This window comes from Tyto alba, unplaced genomic scaffold (assembly GCF_018691265.1).
Source record: "Tyto alba isolate M040663 unplaced genomic scaffold, T.alba_DEE_v4.0 Super-Scaffold_13, whole genome shotgun sequence".
NCBI lineage: Eukaryota > Metazoa > Chordata > Aves > Strigiformes > Tytonidae > Tyto > Tyto alba.
Genome location: NW_024881275.1, coordinates 31,802,355 through 31,829,703, shown reverse-complemented (window position 1 = coordinate 31,829,703; position 27,349 = coordinate 31,802,355). Strand labels below are relative to the sequence as shown.

The window sequence follows — 27,349 nt, the reverse complement described above, 5'->3', positions numbered from 1 at the left end:
GATGATATATTTTATTCTTCCTCTTTCAAATACTCTATATCCCAGCTATTGTGTTTCCAAGGGCAATAACCTTTTCCTTATAGCAGGAGCAACACTTAAGAATTTATTGCTCAAGAAAAGGAATGGGCTGTTAGCACAATTTCCTTGATTTCTAAGGCAGAAACTGACTTTAGACCTATTTTCAGTTTATGTAGATCACTAATTATTCTGAGATTGGAGGCGGATTGCTCGACTTTAGAACTGGTGAAGCAAGAGAATCTTTTAAGCCTGGCCTGTGACAACAGTGTTTTTTCCCCATTTCACACATTCCTTTGCATCAAGATGTTGTGAGAAATACATCTATCTGAATTCACAAACCCAAGAGCTGATCTAGTCTTTATAATATAATATGATTCAGGCCTTTGAACTAAAGGCAAGTTATTTTTTTTATGCCATAGCATGAGCTGTAGGTTTTGATTTTTAACTCAAGGAACTTTTAAGCATAGTGAAGATCGAAATCCTCACAATGGCTTGCATTAGGTTGGGTATAAATAGCACTGGGAATTTGCCAACACATTGTACGAAATTATCTTCTCTTTACAGACCTACAGCTGCAATCTTCCTTTTCACCCTTTCGCTCTACTGCTGCTTACCACCAAACTACAACCTTACTACATCCCCAGAAGTGATGCTTTCAGCTGGGGTTTGTGTAGAGAACACGTCTCCGAGTATCACGAGAGACACCCCAAGCATCCACCAGCTGCTCTTGCGGCTCTCAGCTTTTCTCCTGCCTCACTGATCCTTAGGAATCCCCCTCTCCCCTTGAGGGCAATCTCACCACCAGGACCTGCGGTGGCAGAAGGGCAGCTTGTTTTCTCCAACACCACAAAAACGGAGCAGTGGGACTGCATGTAGAGCTGCTGCACCATCTGAGTTCCTTGCCTGCTGGTGGAGTGTACCTCTCCGGGCACAGAACAGCTGCCATATGCAGCAGATGGGACGTGAGGATGCTCCTCAGTCTTCTGAAACACACCTTAGGCTGCTCCAACTGGAAAGAATCAAATGATGGCTTGGCGGGGGTGGGGGGGAATTAATTTGCTTGCCACCAATTAATGACTAATTTTTCCACAGATCAGAGTTCATGACAATCATTCATTCGTTCACAGATTCTAGAATCTAGTTTTACTCGCTTGTGCCTTCACATCTTGATCGCAGAAAAATATTTTTGATGTCATATGTGATTTAAAAGAGGTATTTCAATTAACTTGCTTTGTTAATAGCATCAGCTCCAACAATTGACTAAACTGTACCCTCAGATGTATGTGCAGCTCTCTCTGAATTCCAGTTAATCGTCCACTGTCGGAATGCATTCCCGGTTTAAGAACAGCTTACGACTTTTTCTTCCTTTGTATTCCTTTCTGTTGCTATCTATTTCATCTGATATAAGCGAGTTTTTAAGTGTTCTTGGTATTCACAAATATTACCATTATTACACTACAAAATTGTTACAATATCACAAATATTACAGTTCACAAATACGTCTATGGCATAAAAAACTTTATCAAAATAGTTTCAATCATAGCTTTTTATATAATGAGCATGTTGTGCTTAATGAACATGCTGAGACGATGTGTTCTACTTTGTTAATATTTGCTTGCTTATCTTTTTAAGGATACTACATGTATATAGAGGCATCCAATATGGTTTACGGACAGAGAGCATACCTAGTTTCAAGATCACTAAGAGGAACCTCTGGAAAACAATGCTTGACATTTTTCTATCACATGTATGGAGCTGGGACTGGATTATTAAGTGTTTATCTAAAAAAGGAAGGTGATGATGAAGAGATACCTTTGTGGAGGAGGACAGGAGAACAAAGCATCTCATGGCTAAGGGGACTGATAGAATATGAAAGTGATAGGAACTACCAGGTAAGAAAAAAACAAACAAAAATTAGTCAAAATGGAACACTGAACTGCACTATGTTCTAGAATCCATGTTTTGGGTTTGTCGTGGTTTAGGCCTGATTGGCAGCCAACCACAATGCAGCACCTCTCTCTCCCTTCCCCTCCAGCAATGAGAAGGGACAGAGAGCCAGGCTTGGGGTTCAAGATAGGACTGGGATGGGGAAAAAATCCCCTTTTATGATCACGAGCAAAAGGCAGACTCGTTAGGGGAAGAAAAAAAAAACCGTACATTTATTACAGACACTAACAACACATAACAGAGTAAGACAGTGAGAAGCATTGCCACATCTTGAGAACACCTTCCCTCCACCCCTCCCTTCTTCCCGGGCTCAGCTCTGCTCCCGATATCTCTACCTCCTCCCCCAGTGGCGCAGGGGCAGGGAATGGGGGGTGCAGTCAGCGCTGCCACTTCCTTCATCTTCGGTGAGGGGAGTGTCCAAAACTTGTTCTTCCTGCTCCATCGTGGTCCCCCTCTCACAGGAGACAGTCCTCCACAAACTTTCTCCGACTTGAATTCCTCCCATGGGCCGCAGCGTTCCCCACACTGCTCCGTCATGGGTCACTAACTTCCTCCGACTGGATTCTCTCCCACGGCTGCAGCCCTTCCTGAGCTGCTCCAGCATGGGACACCCCCGCATGCTGCAATCCTCCCAGCGCTGAATTACAGCAGTGGGGCTGCCTTTTCCCATGAGACCCCGGCCTTCTTCGGGCACAGAACCTTGATCATCTGAGCAGGAGCAACAGGCCGTAAATCAATGTCTGCTCCACCGTAGATCTTCATGGGTGGCAGGGGGGCCGCCCTGCTGTCTCACCACAGGATACAGGGGGGTCTCTGCTCCGGCACACCTCCCCCCTCCTTTCTTCCTCCGTTCCTCCACTGACCTTGGTGTTCACGCAGCTGCAGCAACTCCTCCTCACAAGTCCCCCTGCACGTCACCACGTCCCTTCTTAAATACGTTATCGCAGAGGCGCAGCTGATTGGCTCAATTTCCCAAACAGAAGTGGAGCTGACGTGGAGCTGGGGGAGCTTCGAGAAGCTTCTCACAGGGGGCCGCCCCGATAGCCCCCTCCCCTGCCACCAAAAAACTCCACCACTCACTCAACCCAGGACAGGGTTGTATAAAAAACTTTTAAATGTTAATATATAGATAGCATTGAAAGGACACCTGAACAAGCTGAAGTAGCATGTAATTTCTTATAAATGAAAGTAGGGAGAGAATTGTTAAAGACTTTAATAGGTTGCATGTATGAAAACAGTTCATTTAATCAAAAAAATATAACTTTTATAGCATTTAAATGCTGTTTTCTCATCGTTTGTTGTCAGTAGTGGTAGTTTTTATTTAGATCATTTGTGCAATTTCTTTTCCTTCAGCTGTCTAAAGCCCTGTCTAGATTTGACATAACCTCTAAGCTCTGACAAAATGCCTGATTCTTGCAGGACGGTCTTTCTGAGGTGGCACCAAAGACAAAGGATGATACGAAGCCAGAGCTTTGCCTTTGGTTTCAACAGTGTCATCATTTCAGTATTGCCAAAGGGAAAGCCTGCTTCAGTTTCTCTGTCAAAGAGGAAGCTGAAATTGCTATTGATTGAAACACACTGGGCACAAAATGGCACTGATGACTAACCAAAGATGTTGTGTGGGGTTTTTTTTAATTGCTTCCCTTAAGAGCCTGGAATTTAATTAGAGGGGGAAAAAAAAAAAAATTACTGAAAAGCAAGTTTAGCTTCATCACTTAGACCACAACATAATATTGTAAAGCTTTTTTTTCCCCCTCAAGGTTTGCTTGCATATGGGCAATACACAGTGACACATTTGGGCTCAAAAGCAAGATACAAATGCCACATCACTAGCGAAGATTTATCAGTGGTCAGTTTAATAATTGAAATAAAATAAAACAATAGTAACAATAATAGAGAGTACAAATGGGCAATGCACAATGCACCACCCACCAACCAATACCCAGCCCGTTCCTGGCTGGCAAACCCGGAAAAGCCAAGACCCCAAACCCACAATCCCGGAAGCAAGAGAGAGCCCCCTCCTTCCTGGTCAACCCTCCTCTATTTAGTGAGCATGATGTTCCATGATATGGAATATTCCACTGGCCAGTTTGGGGCTGGTGCTCTGGCCGTGCTCCCTCCCTGCTTCTGGTGCACGTGCACACAGGCAGGACGTGGGGAGTTGGAGAGTCCTTGATCTCTTAGCCACAACCGAAAACATCAGTGTATTATCAACATTCTCATACCAAATCCCATACTGATTCCAAAATGCCACACTATTCTAGCTACTGAGAAGGAAAATTAACTCTATCCCAGCTGAAACCAGGACAATAACACACCACAATGTCTTAAAAAAAGGTGAGAACAAATTTCCTTCCTTCGGCATAGAACAAAAGAAGCAGGCTTTCAGGACACACTAGATCCTTCAGTAGACTCTATGGGTATTATTATTTTTTTTAATTCTTCCTCCCGTGGGATTCGTGAAAAGCTGTGTCTTACCTTCACAGATTATTTTTGAGGCGATCCGTGGTGTGTCAGTGAGAAGTGACACTGCTATTGATGATATTCTGTTCCAGGCAGGACCCTGTTTAGGTAAGTTTAAACATACTTTGTTTCTCTTAGGAGACACCTAGCAATTCATAGCGCTTTTTGTAATGAGACAGGTGATACTTCTTTCCTTGAATCCCCACTGAATAGATCTGAATTTAGTATCATGCTGTTGCATTAGTGCAGAATTTTTGTTGTCTGATAAGGTGGGAGACCATCCTCAGATTCTGGACTAGTAAAGATGCTGGAATACTTTTTAAAAACTGGATGGCAGTCCCATTTAAATCCAGCATGGTAATTATATTCTGTCTTCTTATGTATGATAAAAATACAAATAATTACAGTATTTATTCCTTCTTTGTATTCTAGAAGTGGAAGAAATTCAGTTCTCATCAGGCTATCCTGACAGCTTAAATGAAATTGAGTATTAAGTACAGCCTGCTGAAAGGAATGAAGTGCATAGAAGATTTGTACGTGAGAAACTGCACAAACTGCCTATTTTAAAATATGGTTTAAGTAAATACTGGACTGGTTTGAATATGCACCAATATATAGGAATAACTCAGAGCACTCATGTTCCTAGCCTTTGCAATGAAATTATTGACTCAGGGCTTCTTAGACTGTTTGTTTTTTTAAGGGGTTTTTAAAAATATTTTTTCTCTTTTGCATGAGGTATCAGTTATTATATAAAGGCTTCCCATTTTGCACAGATCATTCATTTTAATGCTTTTTTTTTTTTTAACCTTTCTGATATATAGGTAAAAAGAAGAAAGTAAAGGTGCACAATTAAAATCCAATATTGTGTTATCTTAAATCTGCATTCAGTGAATGTTTTGTCTTGGGTACAGAATGGATTTTTGTTAAGGAAATTATAAATATTTTGAAATAATAAAGAAAATAGTATTAGCTACTAGTAATAGCCTACAGGTTAAGTGCAATTATTCATGATGACAAATCTCTCTGGGAAACTCTTAACACTCCACTGGCATATTTTTATGGTTTTGTCTTGTTTTACTATAACAAATATATTTGTCATTCTTGCCAATGACAAACTCACTTGTAGTGTTCCAGTTAATTCAGTGTAACCTGCTGACATTGAGCTATATGAAATGAAACCCTCTGAAGCCCTATGTTTTCCAGAATACAAATCTTGGGGTTTTTTAAATAAATCAGTTTGTACACTCACAGAGAAGGTACTTATACTTTGCCCTGTACTTTACCCTATACTTTACCTTGCATTTATATTAATAGGAAACTGAATTCACACCAATTGTTATTTTTTATGCGTTTGTGTCTAAGGTCTTGTTTTGGAATTATTATAACTTCCTAATAAAATGTAACTTTGAAAATAATCTTACTGTTCTGCTCTAGACTTTATAGTTGTCTGTGTAACGAGAAACAACAGAACCTAATATAACATCCTGAATTCTGTATTTTGAATATGAAGAGACTAAAATGCAAAGGCCACGTCACCTAAGACAGCTGATAGAAAGCAATCTGATCTGCTGCGAGAATTTCCTGTGTTGAGCCACAGAACTTATACTTACAGCCACCACATTCAAGCTGCTGCAAGATATAAGCCCTGGAAAGTGGCAATAGCCTTTGTTCCTTTCAGAACAAAGTATACATTTTTTCTAACAGCCTATAAGAATCAACAGCACCTGGGACAATATAGCTCCTTGCATGTTTTGTAAGTTTTCGTTTCGGTGACAGAAACAACTGAAGAGATTGTTCAATTAAATACATTCAGTATCAACACGTTTATTTGACCACACAGATTGAAGCAGTTTACTTCCTAGAGACTGAGGAAGAACCAAAAGGAATTGCCATCTTAAGTGTCCATTCTAGCTACCTACAGTCCCCACTGGCAGGTGGTTATGAATGCATCACTCTTGCTATTATTCTGAAAATGAAAGCAGCCAGAAACAATGGACTGTTTCTTAAAAGTCAATACAGTTTTACAGCTGTTCTGTAAAGCGTATGCTTTGGTATCAACATTCAGAACAAATTATCTAAGCAGAAAACAAGTGAAAATTAAGTGGTTAAAATCATCAGGCTTGGTGGTTCTCCATCCTTCTGATGGGACTTTTCTGTAAATTCAATGAAGCACAAAGTAAAACTATTGGATTTCTATTTCTAAGAATTTATGCAAGTCTGATTCACTCCATTGAAGTAATCTGATTTAGGCTGAAATGAGTAAGAATATAAGTGAAGTATGGTATTATGCTCTCCATTGATCATTCTCTAGGGACCTCACTGGTATAATGATTTTGTTGGTATCACTGAGGGTAGTATTTATCCCCAGGGTGTGAAACGCTGTCCTGACTGCAAAAAAAAGCCTAAGTTCTTCCTTCAGTAGGGAACAACAGCACCTTTCTACCCATTTCTGCTGCAGGAATTAAAGAAGAGTGGGAAAATTTGAAAGGTGGCTTTAAATTTATTTAGTGCCTGCTGAATATCAGCTTATAGAACAGGGAATTCACAGATTAGTGAAAGAATGGCTGCAAAACATCTGAAAACTAGGGAAGGTGCATTAAGATTCCTCCACTGGCAAACTTTGGTTTTATGGTGAGATAAAAACCATTCCATCAGCTGTGTCCAAATAGGAAACTCCTTGTGCAACTAATTCTGCCCTGGATACCTTTTTATTTACTATTTGTTCCTTTCTCACTGCTTCAGTAGCTCTACCGGGACTGCAGCAGCGCAAAGAACAGTGCTGAGACTTGCTATACTAGGCCTGTTTATTGTCTGAAAATTTCTCCAAAAGCTACTGAAGAACCTACAAGTAATTGGATTTAATCCCAGCTGTGGCACAGTCCATAAAATGGAAATGAAAAAGAAACCTTCAAAAGCAGCTATAACACCCCAAACAATAACAGGCTTGTATTTGATTGCTCTAAGTGTAGCTTTGTGCTGGAGTGGAACTGAACTTGTCCTGAGATCAGAGGAAAAGCCTTTTTATTGCCCTCTTGTTTAACACTCTTTCTATTCTTTAAGTATTTTTCATTAGCTGACATTTTGTCATTATCCTTATTAATTTCCAAAAAGCAGGCCAAATTCAGATCTCAGTCACACCAATGGAAAACCAGAATAGCAACATAAAATATCACTGTTATTCTAGCTTTACGCTAATGCAAGTGAAACTGGATTCTGGCTGACTATTGTGTCATACCAAAATAAAGGTAATTTAAATCCAACTTTAGTCATCAAGCTTCACTAAAACAGCTCAAACGTAATGCTGATAGATCTGGCATTTTATCTGCCTGGCACAGCTCACAAGTGTGACTACCCACACTTACGAGACCCACTGCTCTGGAAGGACCACTGTATAAGGTAAAAAGGCTGAAGAGAGCATGCTTTGCCTGCAACATGACATACTAAGTCAAAAGGTTCTACCCCTCACATTTTGAAAAAGAGAAAGCATTGGTCTCATCCTACCTCAAACAAAACAGTAGGTGTCAGGTGTCAAATTTACTTAATTTTGACACTTCCTTTGGAAAAAACATTTCGATTTGTGATTTCAAGTTTCTTAGTTGCTTAAGTATGAATGAAAAAACTTTCAATACTCCTTTGCATTACTTTGATCTGTATTAGTCTTCTGTTTTCTTTTCACCCTTCCTCTGATGTTCTCCTGTACACATCCTGCGCCTTTCTATTTTTCCCCACCTGCATATGGATTTTCTGACCATCAGCATTTTGTCTCATTTTTAGCCAACTGCATATTCTGCTACATTCCTTTGGTGACTGCTAAGTACTATGTTACACCTCGTTGCTCTTGTGTTTTATATTAGCTTTTACATCCTCCCTCTCTTCTTTCAAGAACTCCTCTTGGTCCAAGCACTGTCTACTTTGCGGTCTTCACTGTCTCCTTTTTCCAGCTGTTAACCAGCATCCATACTCACCAGATCCTGGAAAATGCTCCCCGGCAAATTTTGGGAGAAACAGGTCTCTTTAGCAGACTCTAGTGGGAATATATTGAGTTAGTTCCTTAACCTACCACCTCCTTCCTTTTTGTCTGGAAGTCACTGTTACTTAATGAGTCCAACTCTACTCTTTTGGTCTGCAAGCTTGAGACATAACTGATTTAGGGGATGACAATTTTTAACATTTAAGTAAAACATTACTAACTAATAAATCAACCAATATTCTAACTAACAGACACACCAGCGTTAGTAATTTACAATTACACCATTACTCACTCTATTACACAGCTATTACAAAGTGGTTATCACAAATCCTATGAATGACATACTTCCAATGTTATTATCCTTTCCCCTATATATCACACAGTACTAGGGTACATTTCCATGCTCCTTTTTTCTTCTACACCAAGTCTCCTGGAGATCGACCTGGTGGAGAATCCAGTGGGTTACCCAAAGTGGCTGTCTGATGCCCTGGTGAGCTTGGACATGCAGGTCACTTTCATTACTATCTGTGGGCATCTGCACTCATATTGTTGGAGCGTAAACCCCCTTCATTCTTTAACAGATCTTAATCTTTCCTCCTCCATTTTTTTCATGTTTCTGAAACAACCTTTATACCGCTCTTGTCCCTGCCTTTATCTACCTACCTAAATTCCCCTCAAAGAAGCAACCTGCCTTAAATTACTTTTTAATCATTGGTCCCAATTCTGCTACATCTGTACCCAAAGATGCTATACTGACGTCTTCATAATGGCAGTCTCGGTCTTTGCAGGGTATTAGAAATACAGTTGCTTAGGTATGGGTAGCCTTGCAAGCCTCCACATGCCAAGTATCTGGTTCATGTTGGAAAAAGTTTGTTTTCCTTGTAAACTTTCTAGGACAAATAACTCTAGTTACGTGTCGAATCCTTTCCCTAGTTACACTTCAGCACAAGCAATTTCTTTCTCTTAATCCGCCTCCTGGTCCCTGATAGAAGCTTTGGCCAGTTAGGAGGCCTCGTGCTCCAGCTGGAGCTGGTGGTCTGAGAGGAAGAGCAAAGCAAGTGGGAAAGGTAAGGCATCTGCAGGAGTCTCAGTGACACTGGCGACTGCCCTGCAGTCACACTGCCACTTGCATCGTTTTAGATCATTTCCAAAGGACATCTATCCTTGCTAGGGACTTAATGATCTCTGAAGTAACACGGGGCAAAAAACCAAACCAAACCAACACGTTTCTCCTGTTGTTTTGTTAAAAATTTAGAAAAAGTAAATAAATCCGGACAGGTGCAGGAAGACGAAAAGAAGAGCTCGCCCGCCGGGCGCCCAAGCCTGTCCCCACGGGGGGGTGCCCGCCCAACTGCCGGGCTGTGCTGCCACCGCGTGGGAGAGCCGCCGCTGCCACCACCCCACGAAGCCGCCCCGCCGCGGGGGGGAGGGGGCGCGGACCGCCTCCGAGCGACAGGCCGCGGGGCCGCCGCCCATCTGCTGCGGGGTGAACACGGGTGGGTGGGAGGGTGGGAAGGGGGGCGCCTCCCAGGGCGCGGCGCAGGCACCGGAACCTTCCCTCCTGGCTTACGGTGACGCTATCGCTATTCAAGCTAGAATTAGCTCTACGGCGTTTTAACTCTTCCCCGGAGGACAGCGAGTCACGGCTTCAGTGTATAAACTGATTATTAACGACTTGCTAACGACTCTGCCTTTGGGGAGGAACTGGGGGGCTGGTAACAGGGGAACATCCTGCCCCGAAGGTGCTGAAAGTTGAGCCGATGACGGATAGAGTCAGCAAAAACCTATGGTAACTGCGGGGAAAAATAAAGACGGCAGGGGGAGATTCGCGATCGCCGACTCAACTTAAGAGCAAAAAGACTTGCTCTTCCCCGCCCCCTCGCGTTTGCACAGAATGATAAAAACACTTTAAACCAAGGCAAGTTGTTTACCAATGAGGAACAAAGCGATACGAAACGAGCCCATGGCCATTGCAGCAAATGCGCAATTCGTGTAGTTCGAAGTGCGTGAATACCCTGACGTCCTTCCACGCGGCGTGCTAGCCGCGTGGACTCGCCTCCCCAGCACCCACTCCCGCCTGAAACTGAAAGCAGCACCACAGCCTCCCCCGCGGGCCTCCCTCCGGCCGAGGGGCAGAGCGGGGCCGGCCGCAGCCTGACCCGGTGGAACGTGTCCGTGTCCGTGTCCGTGTCCGTGTCCGTGTCCACGGCCGGGGGCGCCGGAGCCGGAGCCGCACCCCGCACCCCGCCACCCGCAAGGCCCCTCCCGGCCCAAACCGCGCCTTAGTCCGGCCCCCTCGGCCAATGAGAGCGCTCATTGCCTGCCCGCCTTTTCCCGCCCGCCAATGAGAGCGAGGCGCGAGGCGTATCCCCGCGGCCCGGGGGCGAGAGCGGGCTGAGGGGGGAAGATGGCGCTGCCGCCGCAGCTGAGGGAGAAGGGAGGCGGCGGCGGCCGCCGCCGCCGGCATGCGAGGGGCTCTGAGGAGCCCCTCCGCTTTGTCGAGGGCTCCATCGTCAGGATCTTCATGGAGAACTTTCTGTGAGTGGGCGCTGCCCTTTTTCTCCTTCCAGGTGGCGGCTCGGCTGAGCGGCGGCCGTGGGCTGCGGGTGGCGTGCCGGTGGCCGGCCTGGGCCGCCTCAGCTGCCTGCGCCCCCGCCTCGCCTTACGGCGGGTGCGGGTCTGGGCAGCCGGCGGTTGAGCCGGGAGGGGCAGGCCTGGAGCATCGGGCTGGCGAGGCGGGGGCGCGCTCGCTGCGGCCATTCCCCGCCGCGGAGCGGGGAGTCTCCCGCGGTTTAACGGGGGGCCTTAATAAGGCCTTGGATGCCGAGGCGAGTCGGGCTGGAGGAGGGAGTGCGTGGAACGTTCTCTCCCTGAACGGTGGTCAGAGCTGGAAGAGGACCTGTTGTGTGGGTTACGAGCCCCGCAGGTTCCTAGTGCGGTGTCGCTTCCGTGGGGGTGCATTCCCCAGCGGTGGTTGTGTCGGCTCTTCTTCCCCTAAGGTGGTGGTTCCTGTTGTCCGTCTCTACCTCTGCGTGCTTTTTTTTTTTTTTTTTTGTTTCCTCTCAGTCGGGTGATTGTCAAGCAGTGGAGGAGGGGTGAGCGAGGAAGATGTTCATAGAGCAGTGGGGACAGGCCTTGAGAACCATTAGGCTTAAGTATCCGCGGTGTTATCTTTTGCATATGCTTTCTCCAGCTTCTGGGTAGTGGGAATACTATTCTGTTTGGAGGTGTTATAGTTACAAGTAGAAGTTTTCAGTTCGATTTCTTATGGCTGGTATGCTGATAGCTCCATGTCAGCCTTGAAAACAGGTCTAAGTAGCGTGGTTCACACTATGGATGTCAAATGAAGCTTCAGGCATAGTGTTTAGTTAATACCTTCTCTTCCAGAAGTACGTGGTTAATGTTGTCTTATTACTAACTGCTTTCTGTTTCTTTTTTGGTGTTAGTGTCTTAGTTCCTCTCTGTGTGTTTGGTACAGTGTGGGAACACAACATTGAATGGTGGAGTTTGTTACAAATTTGGGATGTTAGTTACCACACCAACATTAATGGTTTGTCTTGAATTTGCATGCTAGGGCTTCATCTCTTCCTGTAGTTGCAATTGCAGTAAACGTGCTGGATGCCCATGATGAAAGATGTATAATATAATTTAAAAAAATAAAAAAACACTGATAACATTTTATGTGCTTGTAAGTCAAGAAAGCTACTGCATGATGAGTTCTGCAGACTTCTTGCAGAGTTTAAGACCCAAGTACGTTGTGAGTTAGACAAGAAGAATATTCTGTGACTGTGGTGCAGCAGGCAGCTGGAATTAAATGTCACAGACTTGATTGAATTCACTCAATTTTTAGGTTTTTTTTTTTTTTTTAATTAATATGTAAAATAATATATTATCCTAGTAAAATCAATAGAAATTGTAATTTTGTGGCCAGATTTCTTTCTTTATAATAATTTGTTTTGAAGAAAGTTGATGTAAGTAGTCTGACTGATATATTTCATAGTGTTTTGTTGTAGTGTTAGTTTTCATGCTGAGATTTTCTTACAAAAGAGTATTTGAGTCTACATTTGATAAAATATCTGTCTTATCTAATAAAGTGTTTTTAAGCAAGTACCTTTTTTAAGGTGACATAGTGTTTATAAGGTCAAAAAAATGATTATGTTTTCCAGAACATATGACATCTGTGAAGTACATCCAGGGCCCAATCTGAACATGATTGTAGGTGCTAATGGAACAGGGAAGTCAAGCATTGTTTGTGCCATCTGCCTGGGACTGGCTGGAAAACCTTCATTCATAGGGCGAGCTGATAAGGTAACTATGAATTTATGTAATTTTTATGTTTAATCCGAATTCAGTAAGAGTTCTGTCCAGCACAGGAGGGTAAAAAAGACTGTATTCCTTGATTTACTTTAATTTTAGAAAAAGTGAGGTGTCCAGATTGTAGAATAACCTGGTCCAGAGACATCGTTTTTTAACAAAGGGGTTTTGTCTTGCTTAACTACTTGTTTTCTTGTCTGGATTATGAAATGGAGACACCTGAATTCTACCAAAACCTGAGCAGTCTAGAGGTTACACTTTAAGATTTCTAAGCCCTCACAGTAGGGTATGGAAATGCTACTTCATGCATAAATAATATTTGATCAGCAATGCCAACTAAAGGAGAAATTAAAAAAAAAAAGTCTAAATTAAATTTCTAAGTATATTGAACCTGTAGTAATAACATATCCTTAATGTGTCTGAGAATTTATCTCAAACATGGAGCCACTGAGCTGTTGTTGTTTTCTTGGAGGTTCTGATTGGATGGAATATATTTTATTAGATCTTTGGAGCACTGAATCTGGGTACCTGTATGACTGTACATACTCTCTGATTGCAGCTCAGTCTTGAGCAAATGTAAATATGGGAATTGACTGCATGGCAGCACTGTGAGTAGGTATTTTTATTAGCTTTACATGTTTACATATTTTTTATACTATTAGAATTGGCAGTTATATTACTACAGATAATTGGCAATCTCTTCCATTTGTATTGCCTTTGTTCCCCAAATTCATGAGACTGTCTTCCTCTCTGTGAATCTGCTGATTATAATTTGTTCAGTTTTGGAGTCTGGAATTGGTCAGAAATTGTTAACCTGTGAAGGAAGTTCTAATGTTGCTAGTTGATAAGATAATAACATCTTCCCTTTATTTTTGGTTAATACACAACCAAAATAAATTTTAAATTGTAAGTTTTCAATAGACTATCCCATTACAGCAACTCTATTGTACAAATACATATTTTAATACATGTTATTTTGCAATAATGACTTCTATAATTAATTTTGTAGGTTGGTCACTTCGTAAAGCGGGGCTGCCTGAAAGGTGTAGTAGAAATTGAGCTGTAAGTAGTAAAATTTTATTTCCTCATGCATTTTTAATTAGATTATTTCCCCACATAGTCATTCACAAAGTTGTGTTTAAGAAAAAAAAATCTGGTGTACAGAGGTCTGTCTTTAAGCTGGTGATTTACTTTTTTCTTTTTTTTTTTTCGCCAAGACTGCAAAATTTTAAAGTTAAACAATTAGCATGTAAGAAATAAGCAGTGATGGCTGGTCTTGATTTTGCTTTTTGAACCATTTTACCTTGTCTTGATGTACAAAGAATGTATAGTTAAAGATTGATGTATATGGTGTGTTTAGCTTTTGATTACACTTAAGGTTCAGATGAGTCAGATACAGTCAGTACTGCCATTGTGACATAGTGGTTGGAAATTATTTTTAAAGAATAAAAGAAAGACAGAAATCTGAATTTTAAAACCAGATGTTCTGCTTTTGGTTCTTATACTGATACTGCTGGTATGAAGGGCTCCACTGCATTCGCACTGAAAGCATCACATACGGAATCAAAAGAAGAATTAAAAAAAAAAGGTAGATCTGGCTAATGCAATCTTCTAGATAAGCTTCTGCAAAACAAAGCAACTGAAAATCACTTGGACTTACTATCATTCCATCAGTAACTTGTGGTTATTAGGGCAATATGACATGCTTCCTGTAAGTTGGTGGGGGTTTGTTTTTGTTTTTGTTTGGGCTTTTTTTTGACAACTAGAGAGACTATCCTAATCGAGTTACTAAATGGCTTCTTTTTTATGAAGATCTTAACATGAAGCTGAAGTAGCACAGGTGGCTTTGACAGGCCTTAACCTGATCTGTTTGCCTGAACTAAATAGAACATTAACCTAATCAACAGATTCAGAGCCTGAGTTAATTTGTACAACAATTGGCCATCTGGGTCAGATTGCATAAAAGTAAAATTGTGTTAAGCAAAAGAGATATACAGGAACAGGTGTTTGAAAAAAATCCTGTTCACTTTTATTCTCGTGGGAGTGATCAAGTAAGACATTCTTCAGAGACTGGCCAAGCAATGGGTCAGGAGGTAAGATGTCTTTTAGGTAGACTGTGTGATTGTTTCAACACAGATGTATTCCTGATGTTGCTTGGAGTTCTGAAGAGAGGCTTGCAGTAGGTGAAGACTTGGCATTTTTATTCTAGTGGTTGCAGTATAATTCAGTCCTCTGTCAAATCGGTACAAAATACTTAAATGCAGTGTCTACAGTAGAGAGCAATTGTCTTGGTTTGGGCTGAAATAGAGTTAATATTCCTTTTCAGGGACTAGATGAGTGCTGTGTTTTGGATTTAGCTTTGGGTTTGGTGTGAGAAGAATGCTGACAGCACACTGATGTTTGCAGCTGCTGCCGAGACTTCAAGGCCTCCCCGACTCCCCATGTCCTGCCCGTGTGCCAGGGCACAGGGAGCAGGGAGGGAGCACGGCCAGAGCACCAAACCCAAACTGGCCAGTGAAATATTCCATATCATGGGACGTCATTCTCACTACATAGAGGAGGGGTGGTTGGGAAGGAGCTCTCTCTCTCTCGCTTCCGGGATTGAGATTGTGGGATCTTGGTATCTCGGGGTCGCTGGCCGGGAACGGGCTGGGGGTTGGTCAGCGGGTGGTGAGCAATTACGCTGTACATTGCCTGTTTATATATTTCTTTTTGTTTTCCCCCCATCATCGTTATTGTTCTCGTTTTATTGCCATTATTAAACTGTTCTTATCTCAGCCTGCGAGTCTCCCTTCACCCCTCTGATCCCCTCCCCCATTCCCAGGTGGGGAGGGGGAAGGGAGGGCGATTAGCTGCGGGGGTTGGTTGCCGATCAGGCCCAAACCACAACAGCAATGATGCAGAACGTTGCTTTTTGACAGGAATTTTAAAATTTGAGTCCCATAAGCATGTACTGTTTTAGTTGAATTTGGCTCTCAGTTTGTAATTAAAATCAAGAGCTGTAGTAGTATAAGGTCCTTAATTTGATAAAATAAAGGAGGGTGGCTTTGTAAGTCTTTTGAAGGAAGTCTGGTATCTTAAAATAATGTAGTGGAAAACTGAGGAAATAATCTTAAACTCAAGTAGGCTCATATCACTAGTACACTTACTGCAAACTCTGCAAGCTGCTGAATACTTTGAATACTTCTTCTTTGACCTCTATTCTTATGTCTGGTAAGGTTCATGGCCTTGAAACTGTTATGAGCTCTTATCCTCCATCTTTAGCAATATGCTGTGTCGTGGTTTGAATCTGGTCAGCAGCCACTCACTCCCCCTTCTCTCCCAGCAATGAGAAGGGACAAATGAGCCAGGCTTGGGTTTTGTGATAGGACAGGGAGGGGCAGATCACCCTTTATGGTCACAAGCAAAAGGCAGACTCGTTAGGGGAAGAAAAAAAAGAACATACATTTATTACAGACACTAACAACAGTTAACAGAGTAGGACAGTGAGAAGCATTGCCACATCTTGAGAACACCTTCCCCCCACCTCTCCCTTCTTCCCGGGCTCAGTTCTGCTCCCCATATCTCTACCTTCTCCCACAGTGGTGCAGGGGCAGGGAATGGGGGCTGCAGTCAGTGCTGCTGCTGCTTCCATCTTCGTTGGGGGGAGCTTCTGGAACTTGTTCCTCCTGCTCCATCGTGGTCCCCCTCTCACAGGACACAGTCCTCCACAAACTTTCTGACATGAGTCTCTCCCATGGGCTGCAGCGTTCCCCACACTGCTCCATCATGGGTCACCAACTTTTTCCAACTGCAGTCCCCCCCACAGGCTGCAGCCCTTCCCGAGCTGCTCCGGTGTGGGACTCCCCCCGCATGCTGCAATCCTCCCAGCACTGAACTGCAGCAGTGGGTCTACCTTTTCCCATGAGACCCCGGCCTTCTTCGGGCACAGAACCTTGACCATCCAGGTGAAAACCACAGGCCATAAATCAGTGTCTTCTCCACTGCAGGCCTTCATGGGTGGCAGGGGGGGCCGCCCTGCTGTCTCACCACAGGATACAGGGGGGTCTCTGCTCCAGCACACCTCCCCCCTCCTTTCTTCCTCCGTTCCTCCACTGACCTTGGTGTTCATTCAGCTGCTGCAATTCTTCCTCACCAGTCTTACTCCTCCTCACCACGTCCCTTCTTAAATACGTTATTGCAGAGGCGCAACTGATTGGCTCAATTTCCCAAACAGAAGTGGAGCAGGCATGGAGCTGGGGGAGCTTTGAGAAGCTTCTCACAGGGGGCCACCCCTATAGCCCCCTCCCCTGCTACCAAAAACCCCACCACTTACTCAAACCCAGGACATGCTGACTGAATAGGTACTAGATAATTTCTAAATCAAAATGGTGACCAAAATTTCAAGAGTTTGACTGACTGCTCATTTGTTATTGATGCATCTTAATGAGACTAAATTTTTGAAGGTAAGTGTTAAGCTAAAGAAGTGGACAACTTTGATGCATCTTTGCTGTTATTTAAAAATCAGTAAACAAAACCAAATTACTGTGTTTCATACTGCATGATACTAATTTTATTCCCAAATGGAATCGGTATACACAGCTTGTTGTATGTAGTTCTGTATGCTAATATTTTTTACTTTCAAGATATAGCATTAGTGTATATCTCCTGCTTACCAATTTTAAAATCTACTAAATGTCATACTAAAAATACACTTTTATATAAACTATTCACAGCTGTAACAACTGATAAATCATTCATACATTCATCATGAGTATGTCATTTATATAAGTAACTTTCTCTGTGTTAAGATTTGCAGATACTCTTGATGTTTTCTTTGTGACATTAATCACTGAAGTACTGGATGTTTTCTGAAGCATAAAATGTGAATCTGCTGCTACTGTTGAGTTAATTTATAGTAAATATTTAGATACCGAAAAGTTTTAATAATATAACTCTAACATACTTTGACACTTGGTAACTTTTGCATATTCTCAAATGTGTAAACATTTCTTTTTATTAATCAGGTCTAAGATGCCTGACAATATCACTATCACACGTGAGATTCAAGCGGTGAACAACACATCAACGTGGTTTATCAACAGAAAGCCAGCAACCCTGAAAGCAGTAGAAGAGCAGATTGCAGCCTTAAACATCCAGGTGGACAACTTGTGCCAGTTTCTTCCTCAGGTATGAATGAATTTTGAAAGACAGTGAGTGTGAATGGAGTTCTGTGTTTTGAGAGCGTTTTGTTGTTGCATCTTAGCTTTTGTAGCACTTCAGTGATTAATGGGACAGCACAAAGAATAGGAAGGATAAGGCAGCCATAGTGCTGTGATGATGAAAGAAATGAGGAACTGTGTGATCTTTAAGGCTCAGTAATTGGATGGTTTTGTATCTGCTGTCAGTTGATACTGCAAGTGAAGCTGCTGGTATTCCCTGTGTTTGTGCTCAAGTAGCAGCACAAGTAGTGGTATCTCTGTTGTGTCTGTGCTGCTGTAGGGATGTTCTTCAACAGCAAACCTGTAGGGAAATTTTTAAAAGGTCTTGAGATCTAGCACTTTCTCTGTACCTTTACCTGCATAATTCCTGTAGTTCTGCATCCCTGACTTTCCCACTTAATCCCTCCATGCACTTTTCTCTGGTTATATCCAGTCAGTTCCTCAGAGTTGTTTGGATTTCTTTCTCCCAAAAAAACAGAAAGCAGTCCTACTAAATGACACTACAGTTGCACCAGAGACTGCTGCTAGAGCCTTTTTGATAACATCTGTGGCTCAACAGTTTCTTAAGCATAGCATAGGACTTAAATTATTTGATCCTAAATATCTTTAAGAATAAAATGATCCTGATAGAAAATAGCTCCTAAAAAAGAGACACAATTAAAGAATATTACAACCAGTTTCCATACTTGCATTCATACTCAAGCATGTCAGGATTTCTGTGCAGATAGCAAAGTTGCCTCACAGTCCTACCTTAAAGTTACAGCAGACTCCTTCCTAAGACCTTCCCAGTTTGTGTGGATCATAAGGGAAACCTTATCAGAGCCTACCCCCCACCATGGATTTGTTCTTCTATTGAAGTGCATTCAAGAAGACATGCTGAAAAACATTGAAATTTAGACTACTAATATTTATTGCAGAAAACAGATATTCTGGGGTGTTTGTTTTTTTTTTTTTTTTTATTGCATATTCACAGTATTTGTTTAGAATATAAATTTCTGCATACTTTGCCAACATAACACTTGTATTTAAAACAGCTTTTTTTCTTTAGTACATAAATGTCAGTTCAGTGAATATTACTGTGTTGAAAGTTTTGGTTTATTTGCTCTCTGCCACTGTGGCAGTGTCAAGCATGCCTTTCACACCAGTCTTGTTTTGGAGATGTTCCTCTGCCTTGGACAACAGCAATGCTTCCTGATACCCTTGGCTGTCAGCCTTGATATTGGCTTAACTCGTAGCATTTATTTAGCACTGTTCTAATACTGTATTTTTCTAACTTTTTAAATTTATTTTGTAGGACAGAGTTGGAGAATTTGCAAGACTGAGTAAGGTTGAGTTGCTTGAAGCCACCGAAAAATCCATCGGTCCTCCAGAAATGTACGAATTTCACTGTGAACTGAAAAAATTCAGGGAGAAGGAAAGAGAACTGGAGGTAAACATGCACATTATGAAGACAGAGCAGTGACTGTAGGTAAATTAGCATAATAACATTTAATGTAAGATCTTACAGAATTAGAAGATGGAATTTATTTGGAAAGTCTACACTAAGTTCACCAAATCATGCTCATCTTCTCTCAGAATTCATTCACTCCAACACTCACATGTTTGTAAGCACGAAGATGCATGTGCACGTGGTTGGGACACAGAGGACAAGTGATGCCTGTTGTCAAGTAGTCATCACTTCTCTGGAATTCTTGACTGCCGACACTTTTCTAGACAGATTTTTTTTTTTTATGCTTTTTAGGAGTCATCAGTGGTTATAGGGCGGTTCTCTGCTTTAATTTTGCTGAGTTCAGTAAATTATGGACAAGGTTGTTGTCTGCTACCTGTTTTTCCTGGTTTGAAATACCAATGGCCAAAGAGGAAAGGAGAGTGTATGCAGTAAGCTGCAGCCTTGTTGCCTTCCTGGTTTTAGGACACAGGGTCTTTCCCTGACTGTTACTTGTACTGGGATCTTTGCAGAAATAATGTGCTCCTTTCTCTTACTGCTGGGAATGGTGTCTTGGGAGCAGTGTCTGTCGTTAGGCATACAGGCCATTCTTTTAACCCGCTGTTCTGCTGTTTCTTCTTGTGCTTGTGTGAATACATGTATTTCTGCTCATATATATTACATTCAAATACCAACCGTAATGTTTCTGTTACAAATCTCTACAAGATCTTTCACAAGCATTTTTACTACTTGTATTTGTTGAAAGTAGTTACGGTGGTTTATGGAGGCTTGAGCTGTGGGGAGTAAATTTCTCAGAAAACTAAAAAAAAAAATTAAAGTATTTTCTTCAGATTAAAATATCTGTTTAAATTAGATTTGTTTTCAAAGAAAGTATGTGATAAAGGTACTTGAAAAATCTGGAGAGGTCTTCCTAGTCTGGTTGTTCCCCTCTAATTACTGCTGTACTAAAATGTCCTCTCAAGTGTTAGATTTCTGCTTTAATGTTCAGGTGAGGTGTAGACTATTTCTAAAAAGTGTTTTCACAAAGTAGATACTGTAAAACATGAACATGTATATCCTTACAGAACTTGTGTAAAGACAAAACTAACTCTTTGGAGAGAATGATACAGAGGACTGAACGTTACAAACAAGATATTGAGAAATTCCATGAGCACAAGCGCCATCTAGACGTAATTGCAATGCTTGAGAAGAAGAGGCCTTGGGTGGTAAGTTTTTATTTTCAGTGTTTTTCTTACATGACCCCCTTTTCCTAATACTGCAATATTAGAAATATGCCAGAAGTTTCTTTGAAATAAATTTGACCAGAGTAACTTGAGCATCATTGCAATTGCTTTGTGCAAAGAGTCCAGGTCTTGAAATACTGTTCTTGGCCTAACTTTGATCAGAGGTTTGCTTGCATATGTAGCTGGACTGAAGAAGTTGCTTAAGAAGTAACTTAGGTAGTTCCTGCCCATTTAGGAAAGCCAGCCATATGGGCCAAGAGTATTACTCTGAGTAGTACTCCTTTTATTTCTGGCAGACCAACTGGCTTAATTTAACCTGTGCCTAGCCAGTTCTACTTGCTTCTTCCAGCTATAATTATTTTTTTAACAGGCTGTGGGTTTTGCTGGGTTTTTCTGTGGGTTTTTTTGTTTGTTTTGTTTTTTTACGGGTTGCCTTTCCCCTTTGCTAATTTTAGTTTAATAATTGAGGTTTGGTATGCATGACATGACTCGTGGTGAATATAGGTTGCCAATCTCAAAAATGTTGGCATTTGTAGAGATAGAAATTTTAAACAGATTTAAGAGCCTAAAATCAAGGACAGGTCATTTATATAAAGCAGAATAGGTCTTTCTGAACAGCATTTTGACGATGGTAGTTTAACTTAATGTTGAATGGTCAGTTATGTTCTATTTTTATAAACCATTTAAGCTGATGGATTTTATAATATTGAAGCAATATGTTGTTTGTCGTCTTTGCAAGCTTTATAGAATTAATGAAGTACAGAACAGAATTTACGAAAACTTACATATAATATTTGTGGGGGATGCAGAAAACTTTTGTAAGGTATTTGTTGAAATTCTGCAGATAACAAAGCCTCACATGGGTATACGAAGAACTTTTATGCCCTTCATATCTTGAAGAGCAATTGAATTCAGGGGATGTACTTTCACTGCCTTCAAACCTCTGTGGTAACAGCAAAGAGGGATATAGGAGCAGCAATGGAAATGGGTGGATGGTGGTAGCTGCTAACTAAGGAGGTGGACTGTATGCTCCTTGCACTTAGGACTGGGCTTCTGCACTTGCTGAGCGATGCAGGTTTTTCCTACTACACATGCATTAGCTTGGCTTAGTTAACAAGAAGAGAGAGTTATTTTATTAGGAGAGATGAATGTTTTGCATAATCTAGACTGGTACTGATTGTTCTCTGTTATTAGATATTTGTAGATACAGAACTCTGAAAGCCAGTCAGAAGCTGGCAGGGGAAAATTGCAAATTGCAAATTGGTCATTTCTTCTGCTACTTGAATTGCATATTATTTAAGAACCATTAAATGTGGGCTTGTTCACTGAAGACTAAATGGTCCCTACATCTCCTAGTCATAGTGACTAGTAACAGGAGGAACACTTAAGTAGCTGCTCTAATACTAGCTTCTAAATGAGGTTTTTCTCTTAAAACTCATGTACAATTAAATAAAATGTCAGACTGGTATAAAATACTGGAAGAAAAGATAAAAATATGTAATTATTTTACTTTCAACTCCTCCTAGGAATATGAAATTGCTCGTCAGCAGCATGAGAAAGTGAAAAAAAGCAGAGACCAAGCCAAGGAAGAACTGAAGAATCTGAAAGAAATGCAGACCCCTGTGAGAAAAAAAATCCAAGAAGCTGAAAAATATTTTAAGAGTCTGGATATGAAAATCAAAGATAAGGTCGGTATTTTAAGTTGGCAGTTAATTTATGTAGTATGTCAGGTGTTCTGTGTTCAGCTTTATAGAGTGTAAAGTGTAAAATGCCTCTTTCTTTCCAGTGTGCCATGTTGTGTTTCAGAAGAAATTTTTCTGAAGTACTTATGCCCTTGGTTTTCAATGCCTTCCATATGTCTCTGTTCCATAAAGCAGTAAAACTCAAGGAACACATTTCTTAGTAAACATTCAGTAGCAGCTCTGAAAGTTCACTGTCTTGATATTAGAAGAGACGGCAAATTATGTAATTGTCTTCACAGAACCTTCAAAATCCTCAGGGATATAATGTTGCAATTTTCTTAAGTTAGATACTTATATTTATTAGTTGCCTGTTGTCATCTGTTCTGTAGTTTGGATTTGTGGTTGCTATTTAGCTTCTTCAAATGTAGCCAGTTTGGGTGGTTAATTTAAAGTAAATTAAAACTTCTCTGGCCTGAAAGGATTCCTCCTGTATTTAAGCAAATTCTATTAAGAAGGGTATAATTTTTTTATTAGTAATCCTCCATCAACTGTGGTTACTTCTATGCTTAAGAGAATTTAATGGGAAACCTACCTAAGCCTTAGAGTTTACTATCTCTTTTCTGAATAGCTGCTCTCTCTGGCCATATGGAAAATTACTATTTCTGTATGACAAATAGGAAAATACTGTAATTCTTTGCAGGATTTTAATGATCATATGCTAGTCATTTTGGAGAATAGTATTGTATGCATAGACTGCACAAATTTTTAATGGATAACCGAAGTTAAAGGACAGCATGAGAATGTTTGCTGCAGTGTAGTTCTGTGTGATGACAACTGACCAGATCAAAGGACTTGGTGTGGAGACATGTGTGACGCCTGTAGAGGACTGCTGTCATGAAATGTCTTGTAGAATCAGGGTCTGAAACTTCAGTGGCATTTAGTAAAACAACACAAAACAAAAAAAACCCCAAAACCTAAAATAAACCAGAAAGACCAGACAAACCCACTGATTGTTGTTCACGGTGTCTGTTTTTGTTGTGATGTAGACTGTACCAGGCAATACTATTTACCCAAGTGCTTATCCAAGTACATTATGTTTAGTAGTATTAAGAAAGCTCTTTGCTAAATATATCATTTGAATTTTGTACTCCACAGTACTGCAAGAGTTTATTATGCTGTGATTCAAAATACCCAAATGTTTAAAAATGTTAGTTTTATTGAAGTGGGCTTTTTTGAGTATGGCTGGGTTTTTTTTGTTTGTTTCGTGGGTTTTTGTTGTTTAAGAGTAAGTGGATTTCCTTAGAAGAAAGGTAATAGTTGGAAGCTTCAAATTAATCTTCATAATGCAGTAAAGGCCCTCATGCTTGTGAAATGCTAAGATTTGTTTTCACTGCTTGGTATTACCCTGTTTGGTTTCACACATGTCTTTAATTTTAGTTAATGTTATAGTAATATATTTTTTCAAACAAAGAATTCTACTAACCATTGCTACTATAATTCTTAAAAGTGTTGGGCTATATTCATATAAGAGTTATCCTCTGTTGGTATGAGCTAAACTCTGTATAAGAAATTAGGATAAACCAGTGTTTTCGTTTTAACTTGCAGGGAGCATGCTCAGCATAGGGCATTTGCTATAGAACTGTGAAAGAAAAACTGGGGGAATGTGCTAGCTGATTGACTTGTACTCTTGAATCAGCATATTCTTCTACTCAAGCTAAACTTGCGGAGCAAGGCTTTTACACATTAAACATTCACAAGCTTAATTTTATGCTGAAGAGGGGTTTAATTTGGGCCCAGAAAATGAATTGGGTACACTTTGTTCTACAATATTCATGAAGCCAAAAAGATGGGAAGAAGGAAAGATGCTACATTTGAAATAAATAATTTATAGAAAACTTACTGAGTTATTATAGTATTGCTTTCCAGTGATTATTTACCATTATTTTGATTGTAATGTATAGCTGATACTATGTTGTATATAATAAGACATTTCCAAACCTGAGTTGTGATCTGATGTTAAATGATATATCCAAGTCTAATTTGAATGAGTAATATTATATCTTGAAGAAACCCTCTTAGAGTCCAAAAGTGTGGAAAAAGGCTTAAGGGAATATATTATACACCTGCTTATGGCATGAACAATTTCTATGACATCAGCAAGTTAACAAGAGAGGTGTTAGAGGTGTATTGCTACTTTTTGAACTTCTGTGACAGTAGCTCTTGTTTGGGTACTGAAATCAGGTTTCCTTCTCACGTACGTTCTTGGTTGGGCTGTGCAAATGAAGTAATTTTAAAGGAGAATCAGTGCTGCTTGCACTGTCAGGAGATAATTTTGATTTAAGGCAAAACCTCAAGGCTTAAGTACATTACCTTAAAATTGCTTAAATTGCTGCTACTTCATTAGTTCTTCACTCTTTTGTAGATACTGCTTGGATTTATTGTAACTTAGAATTTTATCTTTGTAGATGTAGGCATTCAGTGAACATTTCACAGATAATTATGCTGTAAGCCAGCAGGAGTTAATGAATGATTTTATTATAAAGGCAATGTAACTCTATTTTTGGCCCAAAAGTGGTTTGTTGTGTATGGGTTTCCCCCACCCCCAAGCCAAATTTCAGTCTGTTATTAAGGGAAAGCAGTTCAGCATTTTAAGTCCTTTCTGTTTTAGACATGCAGACCTTTAGGGAACATAGTTGCCTTAAGGCCCTTTGGTCCAGGCTTATATCCATTATCAAATAACTATAATTCTAACTGCTTCTTGAGATCTTGCTCTTGGCTTGAGAATATATATGAGAGCAGAGATAAATCACTTCATCATTATGTCTTGTTTATACTTTGCTGGCAAAAAGCCAGGCATAGTGTTACAGATTTTGCCTGGAAGGAGCTGGACGGAAAGTAAAGGCGGAGCTAAATCTAGGAGGAAATTAATGCACTGAGATACTACATAACTATTTCTTTTGCCTCTCTATGTGTTAAAACCTTTTTAAGGATTTAGACTAAGAATTCCTAGTAAAATTTTGTGCTTTGGGTGTGTAGGACATGTAGATTCTGGAAAAAATAAATTGGTTCATTTTATAGGAAGATGTTGGTAAAATTGTATGAGAAGCCTAGAATATTCTCTACTTCAGGCTCCTCAAAGGCATTTGAACAGAGTGGACTATGCAATGCAATTTTTTTTAGCAATATTTGACATTATTAAGTGGTGTGTGGTTGTGTATGAAATGTATGAAAGCCGCAAAAGCAATTACAGTTGTTAATCTCTTCTGTAAGGCAGGTATATATAAATATGTGATAACTGAAAATAATGATAATTGCAAAACTTAATTTCAGTTCCTTACTAGCTTTTAGAATTGTTTTGTGAATATTTTGCATTAGTTTCCTGGGAGAGAGCTTCCTCCTCAGAGTGTCTACCTGAGGTCTTCGGAGAGAGCATCACAAAATCAGTACTGCATAGCAGTCAACATCAAGATCAAGATGTATTGTTCCCTGTTGCCTTCATGCAAACAATTGTAGAGTCAGGGTCTTAATTTTTTCATGCATCTTTCAGGTTGTGGGAGAGAAATGATTCTGCAGAGTTTTTTCTCCATTCTTGATGCATTTTAGCATTTTCAGTGTGACTTGGTTTGTAGGAAGACATTTCTTCCAGCGAGAGTGCTGTATGTGTTTGTTTCCCTGTCTGCACTGGAATTTACTTACAGTCCTTCCATCTTTCTGCAGTGTTCCAGTACTCTGCTTGCACCGTTTTCAGCCTTGAGGGTTCAGGGAACAAGAAATTGTTTGGAGAGAAAACATAGTACACTTCCACTGTGTTCAGGACTCAGCTGTACAAATGTCTGAGCAAACTGACCTAATAAGACCTGCTTTGGGTCTTCTGGGTGATAACCAGAAGCCCCTTACAACCTATATTATTCTGCAGTTCTTTAGAAGCTGAGAACGATCATGAAGGAAAGACATGGGTGTGCCTACACATGAGCCAACAAGTTGTCAAACTCAACTATGTACAATATAGCTTTAGCACAGTGCATTTCAGAGGTAGGATGACTTTGACAAATTCTGTTTTGGCTGTCCTGTGCCTAGGAACTTATGCCTTTCTTGCTCATAAGTATAAGCTTTCCTTGGTAAAGTTGGTTTGGAAAAAGAGACAAGAACATTCTAGAAGTGCAAGGGTCTGAACTTAACATGTTTATTGAAATCGAGGGTTGAACTACTTTAATTTCACATTAGGTTAGAAGAATTCCTCTGTCATACCTGAACTTGCAAATCTATAGCTGAATGGTTGTGAATAGTTTACATGCCATTATTCAGTTCTTCACGAATTGCTGAAAATATACATTACAGATACAAGTAAGAATAATAAGAAACTGGTGAGTGTGACTTTATCGGTAATAAAATGTGGAATAAATGCTTAGTTATCTATACACAGAATGTTCTTTAAAATATGACTGCTTTTTACAAATGTAACTATAACTGAGTTTATGACTGTCTAATTTAAATATCTTACTGTATGCAGGCTGATGAAATCAAAGACATTTCTCAAAAATGTAAACAGATGCAAGAGGCTTTGGAGATGAAAGATAAACAGGTAAGAGACTTGATATATGCGCCTTTTTTGGTGTTTCTTTGCTAATCTATTAATTCAGTACTAACTATAGCATATGCTGCATTCAGGCAGAATGCTGCTCAAATTCTGCAGCAAAATACAGATACGGGTTTTTTTGTCTGCTCTTCTGTTAGCAGAGAGGGAAATTTCTCTGAACAGGTAGCATGTGCTTACATACTTCACTCCCTCCAGTACACAATGAATCTTTAAAATGCCTATTAATCAAACAGGTATTGCCAAGGGACAGGTGTATGCTATATAAAATTGGTTACCTTGATGCAACAAACTTAGTAATAAACAGTATGTGTATACGTACTGTACATTACAGGCTTGCCATGAAAAGGTACAGCTTTGATAGTATAGTAATGTGCTTGACATTAAACTTGTTCTTAGATACTCTATGCGAGAGTCTAGGGTTATTGCTTCTGTTAAGTGTGTACATCTAGCATTTTTTTGAAAAGAAAACTCAGTTATACTGTGGAAC

The 27,349-nt window shown here is 40.5% G+C and overlaps 2 protein-coding genes across 6 annotated transcripts in view; both read left to right on the top strand.

The window, feature by feature from the left end:
- Positions 1-5,929, top strand: part of MAMDC2 (MAM domain containing 2) — a 65,846-nt gene extending 59,917 nt beyond the window's left edge. For 2 of the 4 annotated variants that reach the window (XM_042788056.1, XM_033010259.2), the window contains 3 exons: positions 1,651-1,910; positions 4,452-4,536; positions 4,861-5,929. In XM_042788056.1, coding sequence (XP_042643990.1) covers positions 1,651-1,910; positions 4,452-4,536; positions 4,861-4,922 — 407 coding nt within the window. In that variant the 3' untranslated portion in view covers positions 4,923-5,929. Of the gene's footprint in view, positions 1-1,650; positions 1,911-4,451; positions 4,537-4,860 lie in introns of those variants that run through there. The other 2 variants (XM_042788057.1, XM_042788058.1) reach the window with 2 other exon arrangements.
- A 4,848-nt stretch (positions 5,930-10,777) lies between these two features.
- The window catches only part of SMC5 (structural maintenance of chromosomes 5), a 47,420-nt gene continuing 30,848 nt past the window's right edge, over positions 10,778-27,349 (top strand). Inside the window, exons 1-8 of one of the 2 annotated variants that reach the window (XM_042787957.1) lie at positions 10,778-10,936; positions 12,565-12,706; positions 13,722-13,774; positions 17,719-17,881; positions 19,208-19,342; positions 20,425-20,565; positions 22,110-22,271; positions 26,776-26,847. In XM_042787957.1, coding sequence (XP_042643891.1) covers positions 10,806-10,936; positions 12,565-12,706; positions 13,722-13,774; positions 17,719-17,881; positions 19,208-19,342; positions 20,425-20,565; positions 22,110-22,271; positions 26,776-26,847 — 999 coding nt within the window. In that variant the 5' untranslated portion in view covers positions 10,778-10,805. Of the gene's footprint in view, positions 10,937-12,564; positions 12,707-13,184; positions 13,321-13,721; positions 13,775-17,718; positions 17,882-19,207; positions 19,343-20,424; positions 20,566-22,109; positions 22,272-26,775; positions 26,848-27,349 lie in introns of those variants that run through there. The other variant, XM_033010391.2, reaches the window with a different exon arrangement.